At 42.1% G+C, this 22,070-nt stretch overlaps 2 protein-coding genes across 3 annotated transcripts in view; both read left to right on the top strand.

Moving 5' to 3' along the window:
* afg1lb (AFG1 like ATPase b) overlaps positions 1-8,782 on the top strand; it is a 28,825-nt gene extending 20,043 nt beyond the window's left edge. Inside the window, exons 8-13 of one of the 2 annotated variants that reach the window (XM_085770853.1) lie at positions 2,589-2,671; positions 3,463-3,533; positions 4,354-4,454; positions 5,864-6,004; positions 7,480-7,587; positions 7,997-8,782. In XM_085770853.1, coding sequence (XP_085626979.1) covers positions 2,589-2,671; positions 3,463-3,533; positions 4,354-4,454; positions 5,864-6,004; positions 7,480-7,587; positions 7,997-8,143 — 651 coding nt within the window. In that variant the 3' untranslated portion in view covers positions 8,144-8,782. The remainder of the gene's footprint in view (positions 1-2,588; positions 2,672-3,462; positions 3,534-4,353; positions 4,455-5,863; positions 6,005-7,479; positions 7,588-7,996) is intronic. The other variant, XM_085770854.1, reaches the window with a different exon arrangement.
* Positions 8,783-12,912: 4,130 nt separating this feature from the next.
* Positions 12,913-22,070, top strand: part of foxo3b (forkhead box O3b) — a 43,725-nt gene continuing 34,567 nt past the window's right edge. Inside the window, exons 1-2 of the mRNA XM_085770852.1 lie at positions 12,913-13,119; positions 13,504-14,234. Coding sequence (XP_085626978.1) covers positions 13,677-14,234 — 558 coding nt within the window. The 5' untranslated portion in view covers positions 12,913-13,119; positions 13,504-13,676. The remainder of the gene's footprint in view (positions 13,120-13,503; positions 14,235-22,070) is intronic.

The following is a 22,070-nucleotide window of genomic DNA, read 5'->3' as shown; positions in this document are numbered from 1 at the left end:
AGGAGTGAAACCTGACTCTTTTTCAAAATATGAATTATCAATCCTGTAAATGTTTCAACACTAAATACATCTGCACAACAGCATCTTTGGAATAAATCACAAAGTCAGATTATATGCGATTATTTTCTGTACAAAACTTCTAACGTTACTTGAACACAACATGATGGAGGGGAGGAGTTGTATCCATAAATCTTCCAACTTGATAAATGGATTATTTATTGAGTGTACAATGTCACAAAATGCTGAAAAAGAATCAATGTTATGTCATAAAAGCCTTTCTTTAGTCCAGCCAACAGTCCAGACCTTAATCTCATCATCCAATCAGATGAAGAAGAACAAACAAGGCAATGTTTAGTGTAGCTACTTGAAAAATAACTTTACCAATGATGCCATAAGTTTACAGTATATACACATAAGTGTGAGTGTACTGACACAGAGAAGTGAAAGAGCGACTGTGGCATCAAACTAAAGCCACAACTTTTCATTATGATGGATCTGATTAACCCGATTAATGCGATTATTTCTATATACTATACAATGGCTGACAATTATGAAAAGAGAGCCAGTGCCATTATTCAATTAAAGTTTTAATCAGCCACCTAATCAATTGATTTATTAATCTTACTGACCAAGACGTTTAGATATTTAAGTCCTGCTAAAATACATCAGGGTCCTTTTTAAACAGACAGTGACAGGGAGTTGAGACTTGACGCTGCAAAGTAGACTGAGTAGTGGAGTCTGAGAGAGGAGAGTCGTGGTGGGGGGTGGAGGAAGAGGAGGAGGGTGTGGAGTGGGGGGGGAGCGGGGGGGGTGTGCAAGACCACAATGTGTGGGCGGATGAAATCTTGGAGGAGTGAGAACTTGACAATCCCCTCAAGATGGATAATCAAGTAATGACCTGCGAGGCCTCAGCCTCATCTGATTATAAATAACCAATGGAATCATCATCACTGATTGTGTTTCCATTCCTCCTTCTTCTCCCCTCGCTTATTTGTACCTCGCTCCTCCGTCAAGAAAACGCATCAGCAGTCCTCACCGTCGGTGGAGACGCCGCACAAAGGGAGGGAGTAGATAGAAGATGGCAGGAGAAAAGACAAACTGAGAATCTAATGATGTGACGGCAATAGTGACAAGTTTTTTTTTTCTTTTTTCTTTTTTTTTTATCCTTTTTGGAGGGACTATTTACCCGTTGGTGGGGTCACAGTAGGTTGATGAAATGACACCTCCCTTTTGTGCGTGGGGGAGGGCGAGTTTGTCAGGTTGTTATTAAGCCTGATTCAGCCAATTGGCTCAGAGTGGGAACCCCGTTTGTGTGAGCGGACACGGAGATAAAAAGTTGACAGCGGAGAAGAATAGAGTATTTCCGTCCCCTTGCTTTGTGATGATTACTAATTATCCTGCAGCCTAAGAGGGCCAGTGGCAGAAATTCACTGATTTCATAATTTACCGAAGCTGTCGTTGAATACTCAGTCAGCCAGGCGATGGCTCGGATGGGATGATATGCAATTCCTTTCTTTTCTTTGATAGACTGGTGGAGATGATTATAGTTTGCGCTGCACTCCCTGACATGAATCCTGTTGACGTTTTACACTATCTGGAAAAGTTTGAACTTTGAATAGCTACAGGAACAATAGATCAGCTCAATAAACCATGAACGAGTGACACGAAATCCCAGAGCCTGTCAGAGAAGACAGAGACGTCGACTGCCCTCTGCGGTTGCTCTTTGTCCGTTTTTTATTATTTATACTGAGAGGAAGCGCCTGCGTCCACATTTCACATGACAGACGAGCAGCTCAGAACAGCAGAGCAGAAGAAACTGTTTTAAAATGTTGGCAGGTACTAAAGCAAGTCATAGAACAAATGAGAAGACATAACATACAGTGTGATACACTAATTCAAGAACTCATGAATAAAGAGAGACTTCAGAAAAGATTCACAAATGAAACAATGAAAGTGAAAGATGGCCTCTATTCTGATGCCATCTTCATGTTTGTTCCATTGGTATCCAGTTTATCTGCTTTATATGTGAACATTGTCTTGCGTTACAAAAATCGCTCCTGTGTTGCACCATAAATGTTCAGATTTGGCTAAAATAAAATTCAGAAATGCAAAAATCCAATTAAAATGTCTGCCTTGTTTCTGTTTGTTTTTTTTTTTATCTAAAAACTATTAAAATCACTCCTGATTCGCAAAGCGAGCGTCAAATGACTTGTTTTGTTCAGGTAACAGTTCAAATCCGAACATATTCAGATTACTTGCACATAAAACAGGTTACGAATAGCTGTGTTGTCATGGCAGCTCTAACCAGATTAAACAGCACCAGAGGTACTTAAGTGATTTTGAATTTATTATTGTTTTTCTTATTTTTCCCCCAGTTACCCAGCCTACTGTCACTAATCCATAGGGTTATAGCTCTTTTTGTACATGTATATGTGTATATGTGAATACAGTTGCCTATGTGTAGATACACAATGTATTATTTAATTATAAAAAAATTAAGTTTCTGTTAATTCTTGTTACAGATTCTTGTAGACGGACCTTTGAGTTATTGGTACCATAGTCACATCATGATGTTTTTTTTTGTACAGGAGTACTGCCACACCATCTGCCTCGATGCTGGGATTGACTACAGGAGGTTGGACAATGCTGCAGCAGGGAAACTGTACTACCTGTGAGAAACACACACACACACACACACACACACACACACACACACACACACACACTAATATATCGGTCCTGTTTGCCCCTCTGTGTGTGCAGTCCAAGTCAGCTCAGAGGTTTTGTATCTGCTAAGGAGTCGACATTAACCTGCATCCACAACATGTGCACAAGCATTCACACAGACACATACACCCACACACAGACGCTCAGAAAATGTTTGTGTACATCATCGAGTTAGATATTTTTTCATTTTCAGAGGCCAGAGAGAAAAGGCAAACAGACGTATAAACGGGCCGAGGCAGATGGAGGATTTATAAAGACCTACATTACCTTGAGAGATCCATGAAAAAGAATGAAAGAAGAATCAATAGAATATGAGAAAATGGTGGAGCTTAAAAGCTAGTTTTCTATTTTCCTCATTACATATACACCGGCAAACGCAGCATGAATGACACTGCTGCTGCTCATTGCTGTATTGGAGCTTTCAAGTGCTTTCGTCTTTTCACTGTATGTAAATAGAGCGCGTCACACCCTTTTTACCTGGAGTTAAAACACAAGCACACACACACAGAGACAGACAAAAACACACACACTTTAAAATCTCATTTTGACGTGCATTCACAGGCTAATGCCCGTGTTTAGAGCCTAACATCCTGTTTTTTACTGATGGAGTGAAAAGCTAAGTACCCCCCCTCCTGCGCTCTCCTTGCTGCCACCGTTTGATGTGGCCACTTCAGCAATATTAATTTCATATCCTATTATTTCTTCCCTGTGTGTGTGTGTGTGTGTGTTGTGTAGCACAGGGGAGCTGGGTGCGGAGGCCTTCTTGGATGCTCTGTTCATGGAGCTGGCTTTAAGACAAAAGAGTGGTAAGTAAAATACCAGCCCAAAGAGAAATGTGTCCACTTTTTAAGAAGAAGAAGCTCTGTTATGTAAGGAGGCGTAAGATGTGTTCAGGTGTCCCCAGTAAATCGTATCATCTGATGCAGCATGATGACACATTGTTCAGCACACAGAGCAACATACATGCAAAGTAGCAAATAAAGGGAGTTTTTGAATGCTTTCAATCATGTTTTGTGCTACACATTGTGAGGTAAGGTATGTGGATTCTTATTTATTTTATGCTATGGTTTGTTTTTTTGATAATATATTAAAAAAAACATGTGGGAACTTAATGTTTTTCCAAGTGTCACACAGGTGTAAATGCAGCATTTGTTTGTTGCAGGCTATTTTCGGCTGAAGGATGGTGTGAGTGTGTGGGAGATCGATTTAAAATAAAGTGGCCATGCTGCATTGGAGAAATGTGGCACAATGTAATGAGCTTCATAAGGCTTTGGTTTCATGGGGCCTGCTGATATTATGATATATATAAATATAGAATATCATCGCTGTGTGTTATTCACAATGGTAAAACTAAACCCACAGTTTTAAATGTTATATAAACCTACATTTTGATCGCTGAAGCAGGTGTACAGGTGTTTCCAAAAAGTGCTTATTAAGTGTACATCTCTCTCTTACACCATTATATTTGTATACATTATGTAACGGTCTATGTTGATTTAAACTCTCTGTCCTTGATAGATTTGTTTTTAATGTAATGTTTCAACTGTAAACGTGACACTAGCGCAGCATGGTACTGTATAACTGAGGATAACTAATATTATTGTGTGTGTGTGTGTGTTTCCATAGTTACAGGTCCTCGGGTGCTCACAGTGCTGGGCAGAGATGTGACTCTGGAAAAGACCTGTGGCTCCATCGCTGACTGTACTTTTGATGAGCTGTGTGGCAGAGTGAGTGTTTTATCCAAATTAGTTTTTAGTCACATCATTTCACATATTCCTAAGAATAATACTTTGACCACTTCTGATAAATTGCTCACAAAGAACATTGGGATACAGAAAATTGTGTCAGTGTCTACCCTTTTTTTAAAGATTATTTTGGGGGCATTTTGACTTTATTTACCAGCTTCATTTTTCATTTTATTTCAAATTGAAAGGGACAGTGCAAGTTAATGGACGTATACGATAATGTAAACATGCCAGATTGTAGCTATTGGCTAATTTCCATCTGTTGTCCTTAGCAGATAGAATAGAGACACAAATAAAAACAGGTAATCACATTCTTAAAACAAAGGAAGAGTACATTCAGAGACATCTAGTAAAGTGCAATTAATAACAAAGTGCCATCAGTCTTAATAAAGTGCATGTAGCAGTACATTGTAACGTAAAGTGCAATAGTCTGGATCACAGTAAAGTGCAGTAGTCATTAGATATCAGTCAAATATACATTCAGTAATGTGTAAGTATACAGTTGTTGTATGCATTGTACCTGTATTATCTACTGTACATGTATTGCACAATCATAACCAAAACTACATCATATTTTCACATATTGCACATTATCATGCCTGCACTGCACACGTCACTCACACACACACCCTAAAGCAAAGCTTGATAGTGTAGAGCGACATGGAACAAGGTGAACTCGAACCACAGATATCCCTGTTAGATGCTATGAGTTATTCTCCTCCTCCTACTCACAAACACACACAGAGTACACTCACACACACAAAATCCACTCACCACTAATCAAAACTGCTCAGATTCAAAGCACTTCTCCTGTCTTATTATTGCCCCTGCATTCTGTTTCTTCTCTCCTCTGCGTGCTTATTGTCCAAGCCTTTGCTCTCAACCTGAATCCGCTTCCCTCCATCTCGGTCCTATTTTCCGCTCAATGTCAAAAAGCAAGTCTATTGACGATTCAGTGAATTGTTGAGCTCCGTTGTTGTGCTTCAGATAAAGCCGCATGGTACAGTAATCTGCGGCGCATGTAAAGTCTCAAGATTGATGGGCAGCCGTGAGCTTTTTGCAGGCATCTGGGCTTCAAGGCTTCTTTTGACATATGTTGGCACATCCGCCTCAGCGTCGGGAGCAATCATCCTGACTGGCAAAGGACCAAGGACAGGGACTTAAATGACATCAGCCTGAACCTTTTGCACAAAGCGCCGCCGCTGTACAGTACAGTAAGCGTTTTTGTCAGGCCAAATATAATGTCTGCAGAGCTCACAGTGTGTTTATGAAGCAGCTGTGCACATCACGCTCCACTGGAACTGTTTAGCCTCTGCACTGCGATGCCGCTCTTGTAGAGTAAGAAGGCTCAGGCCTGACTCTGTGTAACCTGCTCAGCTGTTGTTTTCCAGCCCCTGGGTGCCAGTGACTACCTGGAGATGGCACGGCTCTTTGACACCGTATTCATCCGCCACGTTCCTGTGCTGACGCTGGCACAGAAGAACGAGGCCCGACGTTTCACCACGCTCATAGACAACTTCTACGACAACAAGGTATCCAGCTGAGAAACAAGGGATTGCCTCGTTATGTTAAATTAAATTAAAGAGACCCCGAGGAGTTTGCTTTTGGTTATAAAAGAGTCTCATATTAATGTGGATGAATCTATGTTACCCACACTTGTTAATGGGTCCATTTTCGATAAATATATCATTTTGTCTTTATAGTTATTTTGATATTATTATTTAGTGGTCGGCCCGCCCAGCATTTCCTAGTTTCAGTTTCCCGGACGCTGCCCGGCAGGCCATGGGAATAACGCCACTGGATTGCCGTTTATGGTCAGAACTATGACGGTATCTGATCGTCTTCGAACCTCTGACTTTTGTTCTTGATGAATGAAAACATTCTTGGCAAATGTTTTCGCTTTCGTCAGTCTTGCACCGGTCCAAGAATTTCACTGTGCACGCAGAGGCTCATGGGAAATGTAGTGTGAAAACACTTGGCCTCCGAAACTCCTCATAGTCCCTTTTAACAAAAAGAAAGAAAGACACATCACTCATTATATTATATTACACTTTTGATTTCAAATGTACATTTCTGCCTTAACCTATCATTGATTTACATAGACTAACCACACACAGTACACATAGATTAACTACACACAGCATCATTACACGTGTGTGGGCTTTACTATGCTGCTTTAACAGCCTCTGTGTTTCTGAACCCGGCTGCAGAAATTTCCTCCCATTCAGCCACGAGAGCATTGGTGAGCTCGATCACTGATGTTGGTCTGTAAGAAATGATTCAGTATTGGTGCTCCACTTTGTTTGCTGGATTAGCCCAGAGTGACTGAAATCTTTCACATACGTAGACCTGAGAAAAAAACATTTCTTTGAGGACTTTGCTTAAAGAAATGTGGGAAATTTGCATGTTGCAACAGGAGAGAGCTGCACAAAAACAATGTAGCCACAAAGTTTGCAGTGTAAGATTATCACTGTATGGTGTAAAACTGCAACTAACCAACTGAAAGCATGTAAAAAAAAAAAGAAAAAAAAAGAAGAATTTTTTTGATGATATAATGTGTCTTCTCTTACTTTTGTATGAATGTTTAATCTGAACAAATGGTGTTACTACCCAGCTAAATGAATAAAAGGACAGGAAAACTACTGCTACTGGTACTGTAGCTAAAATGCAAAAATATTATTCAAGTGCCTTACTGCTCAACAACACTGTGTCTACTTCATAGCTCTCTGTAATTTCATCAGTAGGTACTTTATGGTGTCAATATGCTTTTAGTTCATCCCAGAAATGAAATAAAACACCTCAAATTGACCGGTAACACGAGCACTGTCATTGTAAAGACGCAACGAATGAATGGAGAACCGCTCTCGGATAATATTGATCACAGGGAAGAGACTCTTAATCATTATGAATAAACAAAATTACCTCTATAAATAAACAAGCTGGACGCTTATGGTGTCTGATCTTTGTCTCCCCCCCCAACCCCCCCATCCCCGACTCGGTGTCCCAGGTGAGAGTGGTGCTGCTGGCGGCGACTCCTTTAGTCCGGCTGTTCGTCCACTCCGGAGGGGACGATGAGAGGGACCGACAGCTGCTGGACGACCTGGGCCTCAGCGGGGTGAGATCACATCTGCAGTAACAGCAGGGGAACAATCAGGTCCAATGAAATGAAAAATGAATGGAAACTTGACATCAACAAAAAGCACATCACTGATTCCTCCTCTGAAGACGGATCACACAGCCCCAGACTGTAGATACCTACATAACCATGTGTATTTCATGGCATTTCAACCCTATGTAATCTAATTTACTGCGCCCTATTACATTGCACACAACATATGTGACTTCTTATTATTTGAAGTTGTATTAGTTTCATACTTTAAGGGTGTAGTTTTGTAGTTTCACTGAGAGCCTTCTCGGTCTTTTCAGTGATGCCGTGTTCATTCATTCATTCATTCATTCATCTCAGTGTGGACAGGACTTGAGTGCATTAGCTGCTAACCCCGGTGTCGCCTCCTTTTCTTCAGGAGGCAGCAGAGCGTCTGACCCTGTTCACAGCCGAGGAGGAAATCTTTGCCTTTCAGAGGACCGTCTCCCGACTGACGGAGATGCAGACTGAGTCATACTGGATGGAGGGAGAGCGCAGGCACAGCAAGAAAAACTCAAACACCTAACACCCAGTTCTGACTGCCAGGATAATTGTATACCTCCAGACAACTCGGTACCTCACTAACTACTGACGCTGCATAAGTAAAAAGCTCCTGCTTTGCACAAACAAAACAGGTCAAGTCTATTATGGGCAACCACAGCTAATTTTTTTAGGGAATAAGCAGCAGTTTAGTCCATTATCTCAAAAAAACAACAAAAAACTCCTGATATCCACAGACAAATGACAAATATATAACTATGTAAATCTGGACACCTGTTTTTCTTTGGTTTTAACTTCTCTTTGTCTTATTCATGTGTATTATATCTATTTACTGTTTGGTCCTATTCTGTGAGGCGTACTCTCTCTCCCTCCTTCAGGACTATTTATTTTAAATAACACAAAAAGCTCTCCAACAAGTGTGAAACCGTGACAGGTGCTTCTTTCAAGGAGAGAAAGGGGGCCAAGTGTCCTTTACAGTAGTTGGCTACCACCCTCTAGTGGTTAAAGGTTGAAAAGGGTGAACATGTTCTCAAGCTGTTTCTGTTTTCATGGAACTACACCGGGGCTTAATCTTCACTGTTATGAATCCTGGTTTGGATTTAAGATGTTATGCACGACATTTATGAATGAGCTAAGAATTATGCATTCAGACAAAAACTGAGCCGTGTTTATATTAAACTCAGCTGCACTGACATTGATCTTATTCCAGGTCTGGACTCTTCATTAAGTAGATCTGCTCTGGATTTTGACTCTGACTTAAGGATTTCTGTTTCTAAAACTGTACTTTGTTTCTATTGGAAGCACACATCTCTAGTGTTTCACACATTGATAAATAAGGTAAATCTTCAAAAGAGTTAAAATGAAAATGCTGCTAGAACCGAAATGTTCACTTTTTTTGCATCACATCTTTTCACATTTCATCAGATTCTGCATGTTTTTGCCATCTAAATAATCTTTGTATACTTTTTTTATGAATACACAAGCATTTCCTATATGTTAAAACACTGGATTCAAATTACAAAATAGTTTATATTATACAGTTTGTTGGTTTCCTATGAAATATGAACTCCTATAAATAAACACTAACTATCTTTGCTGTAACATGTGAAACAGTCTATGTTTTAAAGAGTGTTTTTATGACACTCAATCTTTTGTTCTCTGCTGTTATTATATTAAAGGATTAAAGATGATTCAACTTGTGATGGAGAAAATATAAACACCTCTCATCTGTATTTCAGTTGTAATTGGAGGGCAGGCAGATTTTCACTGTGTGGTGTAACTTCATCCCATGTGGCTGTAGGTGGCAGCAGAGGGCAACCTATTGCTACAACGTTTGTTATTGCGTCCATCTGAGGATGAGGTCATCCTAGTGCACCACTCCAGCCTGAAGCAGCCCGCCCTGAAAACTACAGTCAGAGCAGCCAGCAGCACCTCCAGGGTCTTAACCAAGACCATTATATAAGGTACAGTGTTTGTGTCCAAGCAGCCACTATTACAGAACAAATGCAAAATCCCCAGAGTAAATGTATAATCTCATTACATCCAAGGCACAGTAAATGGCTCCCTGGCCAGTGTGTGTGCAGGTGTGTGGGTGTGCGCACTGCAACGCGCACACGATGTGTATCATTAAGAAGTGCTCGAGTTGGTGGAAAGGCCCCAAGTCTATCCCACCATAATTTACTATTAAAGAAAAATCAATCACGCCCTGTGCCAAGGCCCCTAATCCAATCAGAGCATTATGCTGTTTGGGGGAAACATCAGACACAAACAGAGATGGCCGCCATGCTTTGTGATTGTCTTAATTGGATGATTCACGCTGGCTTAGCACAGTGGTCATAGTCTCCATGCACTCTGGACCACAGTCTTGATGCCCCATGCTGACAGAGGGAAGATGGAAAACAGTTCCCCTCTCGTCTCTCTCTCTCTTTCTCATCATCCAATGAGTTAAAACAGTGAAACAAACATTACACCTGTGCTGTTTCCTGATGTTTTCGCTACACTGAGGTTTGGATAAAATGCAAAATGTCCCTTATTGCCTGGGGTGTGCGTTAAATTTACCTTTATAAGGTTATAGGACTTTGATATTAGAGGGCCTGGGCACATGAAGGTTGACGATATTGGCAACTGATACAGTTGTTCAATTAAGTTTTCAGGCCACTGGGTTGTACTGTACTGTTGTGCACTGAGGCACAACGTTACAAATGGTTTGGCTTGGCGTGTGTGAGTGTGGCTGTTGCTTGTGTGCATGAATGTGCCCTTGTGCAACATTTATTATGGCCTTCAATGGGGGCATGTAAGGAGACCTTGGCTTATCTTGGTGTGCAGTAACCTGGCTAAATGCCAGAGATACAGCAGCGAGAGTAATTAAGGTACACATGTTACACTTATTTTGTTCAGCACAGATCAACACATGTCCAATCAAAGCAGTATTAACCTACTATTTTAAACTACAGGTGGAATACGCAAGACAGTAGATAGAAAACGTCCCAACAGGATAATTCTGATCCATAAATGAAAACTGGTGCTCTCGGAGTTGAAATCAAACTTAAAGTGCAGATGCAAAGTGGATTTTTTTTTAAATGCCTTTTATTAGTTCAGTGGTTTTGTCCTGAGACACTTATTCAAACTTTTGCAGGTCTTCATCTGTATATTAAGAAATGCTAGACATTACTGAATCATCACCAATCACAAAATACTTACACACGATATATATTTTTAAGTATAAAAAATAATAGAATAAAAGTATTTAAAGGAAAAATTAAACAAAAGGAAAGAAAAAAAAAGCTTTATCTCTGTCTGACACACTCAGACATCCTAACCTCTCACTGTACATCCAGTGAGCGTTAACTCTACAGTACTCTGCAGGAGCCAAACTGCTGCATCAGGTATTCTCTTTGATGTGAAGGAAACAAAACCATCACACAATGTGTGTATGTGTAGACTGACTAACTCCTGTAATCCTGTACAGTACGGACTCCAGACTGCTGCTGTAAATGTGTGTGTGTGTGTGTGTGTGCTGTACCAATCTGCCTGATTACATGTGACTGAACAAACGCGCTATATACACTTACAGTATATACTGTATATTCACAGTAATGTTTTTAGCAATAACAAACTGCAGTGGGAGCTATGTACTCACCTTTAAGAAATATTATGAGGACAAACAAATCATAGTTTAGGTGTATATAATGTGGTCAAAATGCAAAAGAAATACTGACACCTACATCCATGCAGCATTATGAAAGGTAAATGTTGTTATAGGCAGTTGTGAACGCGCATTCCTGCACAGAAACAGCGAGCACGCGCAAATGGACGCGCACCTTGCACGACAGGCTGAACAAAGAAGACGTGGACGAGGCTGTTTTGATCCAGTCAAGGTGGAGGAGGAGGAGGAGGAGGAGGAGGAAGAAGAGGAGGAGGAGGAGGAGGTCTGGAGCATCACTTACAGGATGGAGCACCATCTAGGATTTCTCTCCTCTTATCTCGAGCTAATAAACGCGGTGACGTAATGCCAGACTCCAAGGGGGCGTGGCCTAAGCGCCGTGACAGGCGTGATTGACAGCCAGGCTGAGTGATTAAAGGCACAACCAGCTTTGCTTTCACAGAAGTAACAAGAGGATGATGTGAACAAATGTGAGAAGGTTAAACGTGCAATCTATGGTACTATTATAGTTCAAGTGCTTTTATTGTGAAGCACCACCAAGCCATTAACATAGCTTAACAACACAATGCTAAATACATACAAATAGTCCAAACACATGTGATATTATGGAACATACAGTAATATTAGTTGAGGTTGGCTATTATCGTCCTGGGGAACATATTACTCCTCAGGATGTCTCATAATGTTATTTTTAATAAAAGGTATAAATATCTATTAAAATTGTAAGTTTCTCATATTTCAAAATAAAAAAAGAAAGTTGCTAGTAAAAAAAAGTTTTCACTGATGCTGTTTTATAGGATTTCATGGTACGACTGTAACATTAGGAACAGTATTAGGCTACTGCAGCATGTTATGGGTGATAACTAGCCCCTAAATATTAAAGACTAACTGCTATAGATGTAAATTTTAGTAACTGATTAAATGGTTCAGCACATTTTCATCATTGCATAACTGTATCTACATATAACTGAATATTTGATAAAATATGTGATTAGAATGTCAGCTATACTGTTTTATTATTTTTATAATTAATCATTTTTTTAATGAATATAATCTCTGAAATCTTATGGACCCAATAATAATCAGTTAATCAATTATAGACTTGATTACTAGTAAATCAAATTTGATTTATTATAGGCAAACAATAGAAACCTGTAGCACACCTCCCACTGTCCCACTGACACCATGCAAACTAAAGTTGGACACATTACTTCAGCCATCCCTTTCTCAATAATCAGTGTGTCACTCCACCACGAACGGTCCTCTTTTCTCCTCTTTTCTTTTTCTTTCTGTGACCATCGGTAGCCCGACATGTCAAGACGTATCCCAGCCTCCACCTGAGCTCGTGCAACGCGCTCCTGAAGCACTGTAGTGTCTCTTTAAAAGGCGATCCCATGCACAGGATCCAGGGGGCCGGCCCTTGATCGACTTGCGTGTGTGTGTGTGTGTGTGTGTGTGTGTGTGTGTGTGTGTGTGTGTGTGTGTGTGTGTGTGTGTGTGTGTGTGTGTGTGTGTGTGTGTGTGTGTGTGTGTGTGTGTGTACGTGTGTACGCACGCAGCGCTGTGCTGTGCTGTGCTGTGTGCGGAGCAAATCGAGATACAGTAGTAACCCAGAGTGAGGTGGCAGTCTTATTCCACATCGACACTGACTTGCCCTGCATGCATCCTATCTGTCTCTATATCGACTGAGCGCACTTGAGGAGTGAAAGAAGAAAAGAGTCAAGATGGCATCGGGAAGTGGCCGTGGACAATCCGGGATCTAGTTTCGACTGGGATTTTTTTTTTTTAATTCTCTGTATATTTCTTTATTTTTTTTAATTTGCTACCACGGAGCGCAAGTGAGTGGCCGTGCACGATGTTTCATTTAATTTATTTCCCAGAGTGATGAGGTTTGAGCACTTTCTCCTCCAGTGATCTCCAGTAGGTGGATTCAGATCTCTGCACCATTGACGGGGATTTTGTACAGAGCTACTATTGATGAGCAAGTAGTGTGTTATTATGAATGTAGTGGAGCTTAGAGAGAGGAGACAGCTTCATTTAACCCTTCTTTGGTGTGTTTTTTTTAAAGAAAGTGTCTATTGCTGCTCCATTGACGGAAACGTGTTAGGCTCATTCAGCGGTGCTGTTGAGGGATACGTGCTGTGGAGGAGAGGTTGTGTGTTGTAACTTGGCTCTAACCGAGTGTGTTGGGTTGATTTATTCTTTCTCTGTGTCCTCAACAGGCGTTAATAACTAAGTTGCTCTTGGCCCTGTTGGGACTTCGCTGGTGTGGAATAGCAACAAAGGACGGGAGCGCGCATTCATGGGACGCGACTTTGACAGCTCTTCGTTTCTTGTCTTATAACTTTATCACCTGGGCAGCGGGGGCTGAAGGTTGCGACTGTAGCGGGACATAATGGCTGAGGCTCCGCTCGCCGATCCGCTGCCGGACCTGGACCTGGACGTGGTCATCGACCCGGACTTCGAGCCTCAGAAGCGGCCCAGATCTTGCACCTGGCCGCTGCCACGACCGGACTCGAACGCGGTGAAACCGGAGAGCAATGACACAGATATCATCCCCGAGGAAGAGGATGACGAAGAGGACAATGCCACCCCGACGACCAACGGTGTCAACGGCGTGGCGGCAGAGGACCAGAGCAGCAACAGCCCCGTGGCCGACGGAGCGCTCTCATCCCCCGGCCAGGACAGCGGAGGCTCCCCGCTCTCCTCGCACTCCCCGACGGCCACGTCCGGCGCGCTGACCCCCGGCGGCGCGGCAGCCCAGCAGACCCCGAGGAAAGCCTCGTCTCGCCGCAACGCCTGGGGGAACCTCTCCTACGCCGACCTGATAACCAAAGCCATCGAGAGCGCACCGGACAAGAGACTGACACTGTCCCAAATTTACGACTGGATGGTGCGATCGATCCCTTACTTCAAAGACAAAGGCGACAGCAACAGCTCTGCAGGCTGGAAGGTAAGAGTCGTCCCACTCAGCACCCAGCTCCCCCAGCCCCCCCTCCTTCCTCCATCAAAACAAAAACAAAAAGCATGTGGCTCGTAAACCCACTGACGCACACAGTACACAGACACTCACACGCACACAATTAGACCAGAGCTGTCTCTTTTTTTCTTTTCTTTTTTTTTCTTTTTTTACGAGCCACTATTTGGAAAGTCTGGACCCCATTATGGCTTTCATTATCATTGTAATGGAGATTACAGATCAGTGAGAAAATGCAATGAAAATGAGGGGTAAAAAAAAAAATCACATTAGAGAAAGAGGGAGGGTTATTTACGATCATTAATCTCGTTAAGATGCGTGAGGTTTGGTGAACCCACACATCATTATCTTATAAATGGACCTGAGCATGAATCTCGCAGTCACCCCCAGATATTTAACAATCAAATAAGGCTGTGGAGTGTGATTGCATTTGCATCAGATGCATATCTTTTTCCATTCGTCTCTCTCTTTCTCTCCCTCTCTTTTATTAGTATCTTTTAGTTTGACATGTCTGATGACTTGTGTGCATAATATTCCTCCGAGGCCGCAGCCACAGTCACATGTGTGGAATTAGAGCAAACAGAAACGTTGCAACCGGTTTGTCTGGAAACACAGTGGCCTATTTTGAGTGACGCAACCCTGTTTAAGACGCTCTGAGAATGATACAATTACATAAGACAGTTTACTGAGCAGCAGTTAATCCATTAATAGGACAAGGGGCTGGATGTAAACAAAACGATTTAATAACAATAAAGCCATGTGGAAACATGTGAATCTTGATCAGACTTCTCCTTTTATGACCATAACCTCCTCTATGAAGAATCCTCCCTGTGCACTTCCAGCCATTTAGCCTCTGATACTACTATAATATATCAGCTATAAGGACTCAGGTCTATTACTTCATGTTTTTGTTGCTTATATATTTAGATGCTTAATTTCCTCCGTGCTACTGTAACCACAGAGGCATTGCCCTGTTTGCCTTTTGTTATGTAAACCGTGCCAGGGATGTGTCAGTCTCTTGGGTCAGGTAGGCAACTGCCAAGGTTGCTGATCCTGCCATGGGGGAATTACATAACTACAGGGTTTAGGTGAGGTGTTAAGGGTAAAGCTTATTTTACATGGTGATAGTTTCGGTCACCGAAAAGACATATGGGGCCCCATGAAAAAAAGAGAGAAAAGCGAGTATATGAGGGAGGCGTGGAAGGTCAGAGAGCAAAGATTAATAACCCATCAGAAACTGAAGGATCAGTTCCATGGGGTGTGGTGGAGCCTATAGGTCGTATTTTGTCAGGGTTTCTGAAGTATTGCTATGTGATACGGCCCAGTGAAGGAGTACAGAAGGAGGTTGTGGGTGTAGCCTCTCCGAGTCAAGGCCGGGTTCACCGTCACCATGCAGTACTGTTACTCCTGGAATTTCGGGCATGAGGGCCAGGCTGTCAGTGGTTTAGTGTTACACATGGTCTGTCAATAAATGTTGGCTGCAGCTCACAGCCTATGCTTTTTTTTTTTTGCGGCTTCCTTATAAGACATTTTCATTACAGACTGTAGTTGAAAGTTGAGACACCACAAAGTTCACTGACAGAAACTTTCCTTTAAGGCGATATATACATTTACAATCAGTCAAGCAGGTTCTTCTTCATTTTAGGGCCTGAATATGTCACAGGCTGCCATTTAGGTTTTAGTCAAAAAGGCCATGAAACCAAAGACAGTGTGCAGAGCCAGGTGTTTAAAAGTCTACCTCTGCACAGGGACGTTTCTCCATTCCACTCTCAGAGACTCTTAGGTTTCACCTCCACACAGAGCTGAGTTCGAACACCTACAGTTTCATGCAGCCAGGGCACCTTTGTTGAGGAGATTTGCTGAGCAAATCCTAGTAATCCCAGTGGGTTTCTCTCCCAGGTTCCCACTTACGTCATTCTGCTTCATATCTTTGTCAGTTAACCATTAGCCCCGGTAAAAGTGGCCTCAGACAGCCAAGCATAACACTAGGAAATCTTTTATCACCTTAGATTGTCTTTAACCAAGAGAAGCCACTGGATATGCTTTTAATAGAAACATACAGCTCAGTCATTTACTAGGAACTCTGCAGAATGTCATCTATCATATAAACCTGATTTTACTGTACAGGCTGTATTTCTGAGGACTGTATATCAAATCAAATGTTAATCTTTTTTGTATTGAATGAAAACTGCCGTTAGCACCGGGTATCATGTTGAAAAAGTTAGGGGGAAAAAAGCCTGTGGTCACTTTTTAGTTATTATGTTGAACCACTTCTGCCTTTTTTTGGTACCTCAGAGCATAGGGATATGTGTGTGTAAGGGAGTTTTCCAGCAGAAGGCCTGTGTGTTGGAGCTGCTGAGATGTGTGCTAAGAGAAGCTCTGGTATGGAGGGGGAGTGACAGACAGCATCTCAAAATAGCACCTGTAAACATGTCTGTTAACTCCTGGAGTGTGTGTGTGTGTGTGTGTGTGTGTCTTTTATCTGAGTGTCTTCACATAATCGAAAGATTAGGTGCACCTGTGTGTATGTGCAGTGTGTGTGTGTGTGTGTGTGTGTGTGTGTGTGCTAGTATTCCTGGCTACACTGAACCTTGTGCTCTAGTGTTACTTAACCCTGCTGTAACACGCTCCCTTTTCCCAGCAGCTGCCCATCATAGGCCAAGACCTAGTTATGTCACAGCGACACTCCAAGCGCACGCACACACACACACACCCAAGCAGACACACACACACACACACACACACACACACACACACACACAAACACATACATACTGTATCCGATATTCTCACTTATGGCTATGGGCTTTGAACAGCCACACATTCTTACACATACGGTACATACAGTTCTCTCTAACTTGGAAAAAGTTGCCTTCTTATGTTCCCATGTATGTTTTTAAACCTGTCATACATTCCCACGCAGACAGACATGTACAGGCATATCCAGAGTGTTTGCCTGGTCATGTTCAGGCTTATCACCAGGGTTCATGACTGAGTCCTGACTGCAGGTCTTAATTTATATACAGTACAGGGCTCTGAAATTAGTTTGACTCGTTAGAATAATTAGATTATTTAATCTTTACAACCACTATGGGTTGCAGTGAGCAGTGTTTATTGTCAACTTGAGGTTGCTGTTTAACACTTACATTAGTCTTAATGTCTTCTTATAATTGATGGCTACTTGCAGGTACTTAACGTTCAGCTAAAACCACAAATCAGTGAGTAATGACCGCAAGAGTTTCACACACCTTTTCCCTCAACAGAGTCCAAAAGAAATAAGAGTTTCACCCATGGCACAACCTTAACACACACACACAAATGTACGGAGAGGCCACCGCCCCTACACCGTGCACATTCCCCCATCTGACTTTGTCTGCAGGCGTATGGAAAGCAGTCCGTCGTCAGCCCACTGGGCATGTCGATTACCATTTTAATGGCCTCGCAAGCTGAAAGTGTTGATTCTGTGGGACTGAAATTATTTATTGTTCCTATCAGAGCGGGACACGGTTGACAAAAGAGAAGGGGTTGACAAAGAAAAAAAAAAGAGAAAGAAAACAACATTAGTCCTTTCATTGGCTGTCCATCAATGCAGAGTGAAATTAGCTTTATGTGGGGGATAAGCTCCCAGTGTCGGCCATAAATATTATTGCAGGACCCGGCTGCTAGTGGCTGGAATGCAAACTTATAAGCTATACCATATAAGTTGTAAGCTTGACATAAGATGAGTGGCTGGCAAGTAAATTCTCCTAATACTATAGAAAATACCAAAAAAAGATTAGCCTGAGAAAACAGGGACTGTCTGTGTGAATTTGTGTGTGTGTGTTCAGGTACTCGGAGCACAATCAGGAGGCCTCTCAGATGGAGCAGGCACGGTGCCAAGCTGAAGGAACTGAAGCAAAAAGGCAATAGAAAGGGGGGAGTAGTAAGGGGGTGAGATGCAAGGAGGAGGAGGAGGGGGGGTGAAGACAGTAGAAGGAGGAGAAGGGAGGGAGTGGGGGGGTGGGGGGGCTGAGGGAGTAAATTAACAAGCTTTGCTCCAAATTGGTGTATTACAACTGCCCTCTGGCTGTGATTCCCAATGGAGGAGACGGTGAGGGTGTGTGAGGGTGAAGGGGCGACGGGTTATGGGAACCCACCAGCTCCCAGCACCCCTCCAAGTCTGAACAGTGTCAGAGCAGTCGACCTCTGCGTGCAGGAAAACCCCCGGGCTCTGTTCTAGTTTCATTTCCAATCAATGGACACAATTCTTTTTTTTTTTTCCTCTCGATGCCCAAAGAGATTTGTTGCACCGCTAGATAAGATTTTACCTCCAAAAACTACTATACCCCATATGGACACAAGTATGTGGACGGTGAAAATATTACATCCATATGTGATTTTTTTAAAATCTCATTTCCTAGATGTGGCCATTAATGAGCTGCTGTAACCGCCTTCTAGTACTTATACACCCCACAAAGGTGTTTTGTCTGGGGCTAAGGTCGAGAATCTGTGCAGGCCGGCCAAGTTCATCTATAGCAAACACATAAAAACCTTTCTTTACGGACCTCTTTGTAGGCACATGGAAGGAAGGCCCCTTCCTGTCCTTGTACATACAGACCCACACCACTCTCCTCTCTGCACAGTAGCCTAAATATGAAGCTACCACAAGCACTTAGCTTACTCCTCTCTTTCTCCTTCACATCCACTCTTTATGCTAAGCTAAGGCAAATGAGTAAATACTGAAATGATGTCTCACTACATTGTCTGCACGTTTAACACCAAATATTCATACAAGTATGTGAACAGGTGTGTCCACATACTTTTGGTCATCTACTGAATTCAGCAGGTTTCTCCCCTTTCTTTTTTTTTGTTCCTCTGTCAATTCAATTCAATTCAATTCAATTCAATTCAATTGTCTGTCTCTGTCTCTTTCTCGTGTGTCCATATGTCTGTGGAAGTGGACGTTCATTCAACAACATTAGTCTATCAAACATACATACAGTACATACAATAATCGAGTTGACAACTCCTTTTTGTCGTCCCATGTGTGTGTGTTGTTTGTGTGTACACAAGTGTGTTCTCGCCCTCTTTACACAAAAGGCTTTGAAAGAAAATGAGAAAGAAAGTGAAGCAGATTTTAGTTTTTCACTGCTTTTCCCATCATTTTCTCCATCCTCGCCACCCCAGCCGTGTCACACTCCGCACGATCTGTTCTCCTCAAAGACACTTCTCAATTATTCAATGCGCTCGGGATGAATTCAGATCACTGTATTAATTTTTAAGAGCCTGTTCTTGGCTAAAGGCTAACCTTCTTTCACTGTTTCTGTCTCTCTTTCATCACTCAGACTCCCTCTTTTTTACTCCACACTCTCTCCTCTCCCTCATTATTTTCCTGCCAGCTCCCTCATTTGTCTGGATGTAAAACACAAGCAAAAACAAGCCATCTCCCTGTAGCTTGCCGCCGCTCCTCTGAAGCACAACTCTTGAAATCTGTTGTGGGCTCTAATGAATGGAGATAAATCCTGGGCCTCTCCTCTCGTTACACTCCACACTCCCGTGACTCCTTCTTGTCTTTTTTGTGGCCATCGTGGCACCACTGCAGCGTTTCTTGAGGCGCTTGAGACTTTATTCATTGTTGTTGTGAAAATATGCAGATTGTAAATTAAATGAAGAGTCTTAAAACCTCGATGTGACCCAGCCGCGCTACATAGTTGGGAGCAGATTTCAGACACGACTTTGAATTGCTCAACATGATGATGATAGTTGGGGCAGAAGACGGGTCACAGGATTTATTGATGTGTTGTGTGTGTGTGTGTGTGTCTGTCTCTATGTGTTAAACAGACACACAGCAAAACAGAAACCAGCTGCCTGTACATGCCCGGCCCTCGATAACATCTAAAATACAAACACTTGCGTCTCACACGCACGCTGATTATGTGCTAAAGATGTGGGCTGGATTTAGACTGGCATGTGTGCTGCAACTGTCAGCTCTTTAGCCGTGTCGTGTGTGCTTTTTTTTTTTTTTTTTTGTACTTGCAGGACACAATTAATAGCCTACATAAAGTGTGTCTTGTTATTACATCCCAGGACAAGGGGTAGGTGTTATCTTAGCACTTAACACAAAGACTGGAAACACAGGGAAACATCTCTGTTTTCCTCTAAACACATCAGTCTCTTCTACATGAGTAATTTTCGGTAGCAGCAGGGGGTTTGCTTGCTAGTGTACTAGTCTCTGTTATTCAGTTCAAACTGAGGTAAAGCAAGAAAAAAAGAGCTCCCCAGGAAAAACGTCATGTAATATTCAGTTTATTAACAATGGTGAGCGTGTCTGGCTGTGCTGCTGATGCTGATGCTGTAATTTTTCTATGGCCCCGCATCATAACAAATCTCAGGTGGATGAGGATTCATTTGAACTTGTTCACTGAACTCGAGGAACTATCATGTTTCAGTATCTTTCCAGCGCCTGTTGAATCACCACAACATTTCTGATCCTGCCGATCAAAACCCTCACACCGCAAAAAACAATTGCTCAGCAGTTTATACAACATCAGATTACAGCGATCTTTTCGCCAACGGTTGGTGCATGAAACTGGTGTTTCAGCCAGATAACTGGAGCAAAGAGCACAGCCAGTGCTGGTAGGTGGTGGTGGTGGTGGGGAAGGGGGGACAAGAAATGCACCATAACAGCAGAAATTCCCTAGAAACACAAAACAATGTATGGGAAGTGGATATTTTCTTTTAACATTTAGGAGACATATACAACAAAGCAGCTGAGTATTGTAATGTTTTGTGGTTGACCCTGACCTTTGACCTCTGTGGAAAAAGGTTCAACAAAGAACAATCTTTTCCTGCAGAATCAATAAATCATACGGAGCAGGAAAATTGTAGTTTTGTGAGGGAGAGTACAGAAACACTAGTCTGACTGGAACATCGTGCTATGAGTGTGTCGCTCCAAGACATCCTGTCTGTCTGTCTGTCGCTGGAAAAATAAATAAAACATCTAGGAAACCAGTAATTATACGCCCTCCTTAGCCCAGTTTGCTCTGGCTAAATACAATATATTCCTGCAAATACACATATGTTAAACAAACATGTTTGTGGGTTTGAAAATACAACTGTGTCACACTACACACAGTGTTTGCTGTAAGGTATAGGTATATGTCACCGTAAAACAGAATCGGTAGCCTATTGATTAAACAAGAACTTGCTGTGCATCACACTACTGTATGTTCACTTGCTTAAAGTTGTTTGTAACACCACTCAATCAACACCACTCTCTTGTTTGTGCAGTAAATATGAGGCCATTGTTAGCAGCCAGTTAGCTGCAGCTAAACATAAAGACAAGGCAAAGCTTGAAGCAGCTGCTGGACGACCAGTCAGGACTCCACAAAGTTCAAACAGTCCTAACCCTAAATGACAAATTCTCTTATTCACACTACAACTTTAGTGTGGAGAAAATAAATATAACATTATAAACAGGTGTTAGTAGAGGAATTAGCCAGGCTAGCTGGTTCTGAAGTGCTACGACATGCTGTGCTAAGCTATCAGCTTTACATTTACCCTGCAGCCTTGAGAGTTTCATTGATTTTCTTATGTAACATTTGACAAGACTGTGAATTACATTATCAAACTATTTCTAAACTATATGTTGCTAACCATCCCGTATGTGAACAGACACAGCAAACACCGTATTAACTTTACAAAGTAGTAGAAATAGAAGAAGTGGAGCCTGTAAGAGTGTAGAGTAGGAGGAGTTAAAGTCTCTCCCGGTGCCCTCAGCACTGTATATGTGAGTCTGTGTTTATCTATATGTGTGTATGCATACTTGTGTGG

The sequence above is a fragment of the Trachurus japonicus genome, chromosome 24 (genome assembly GCF_045865225.1).
Source record: "Trachurus japonicus isolate A0001 chromosome 24, Traja_1.0".
Taxonomy (NCBI): domain Eukaryota; kingdom Metazoa; phylum Chordata; class Actinopteri; order Carangiformes; family Carangidae; genus Trachurus; species Trachurus japonicus.
Note: the sequence above shows the minus strand (reverse complement) of the source record. Positions and strands in the feature narration are given on the sequence as shown.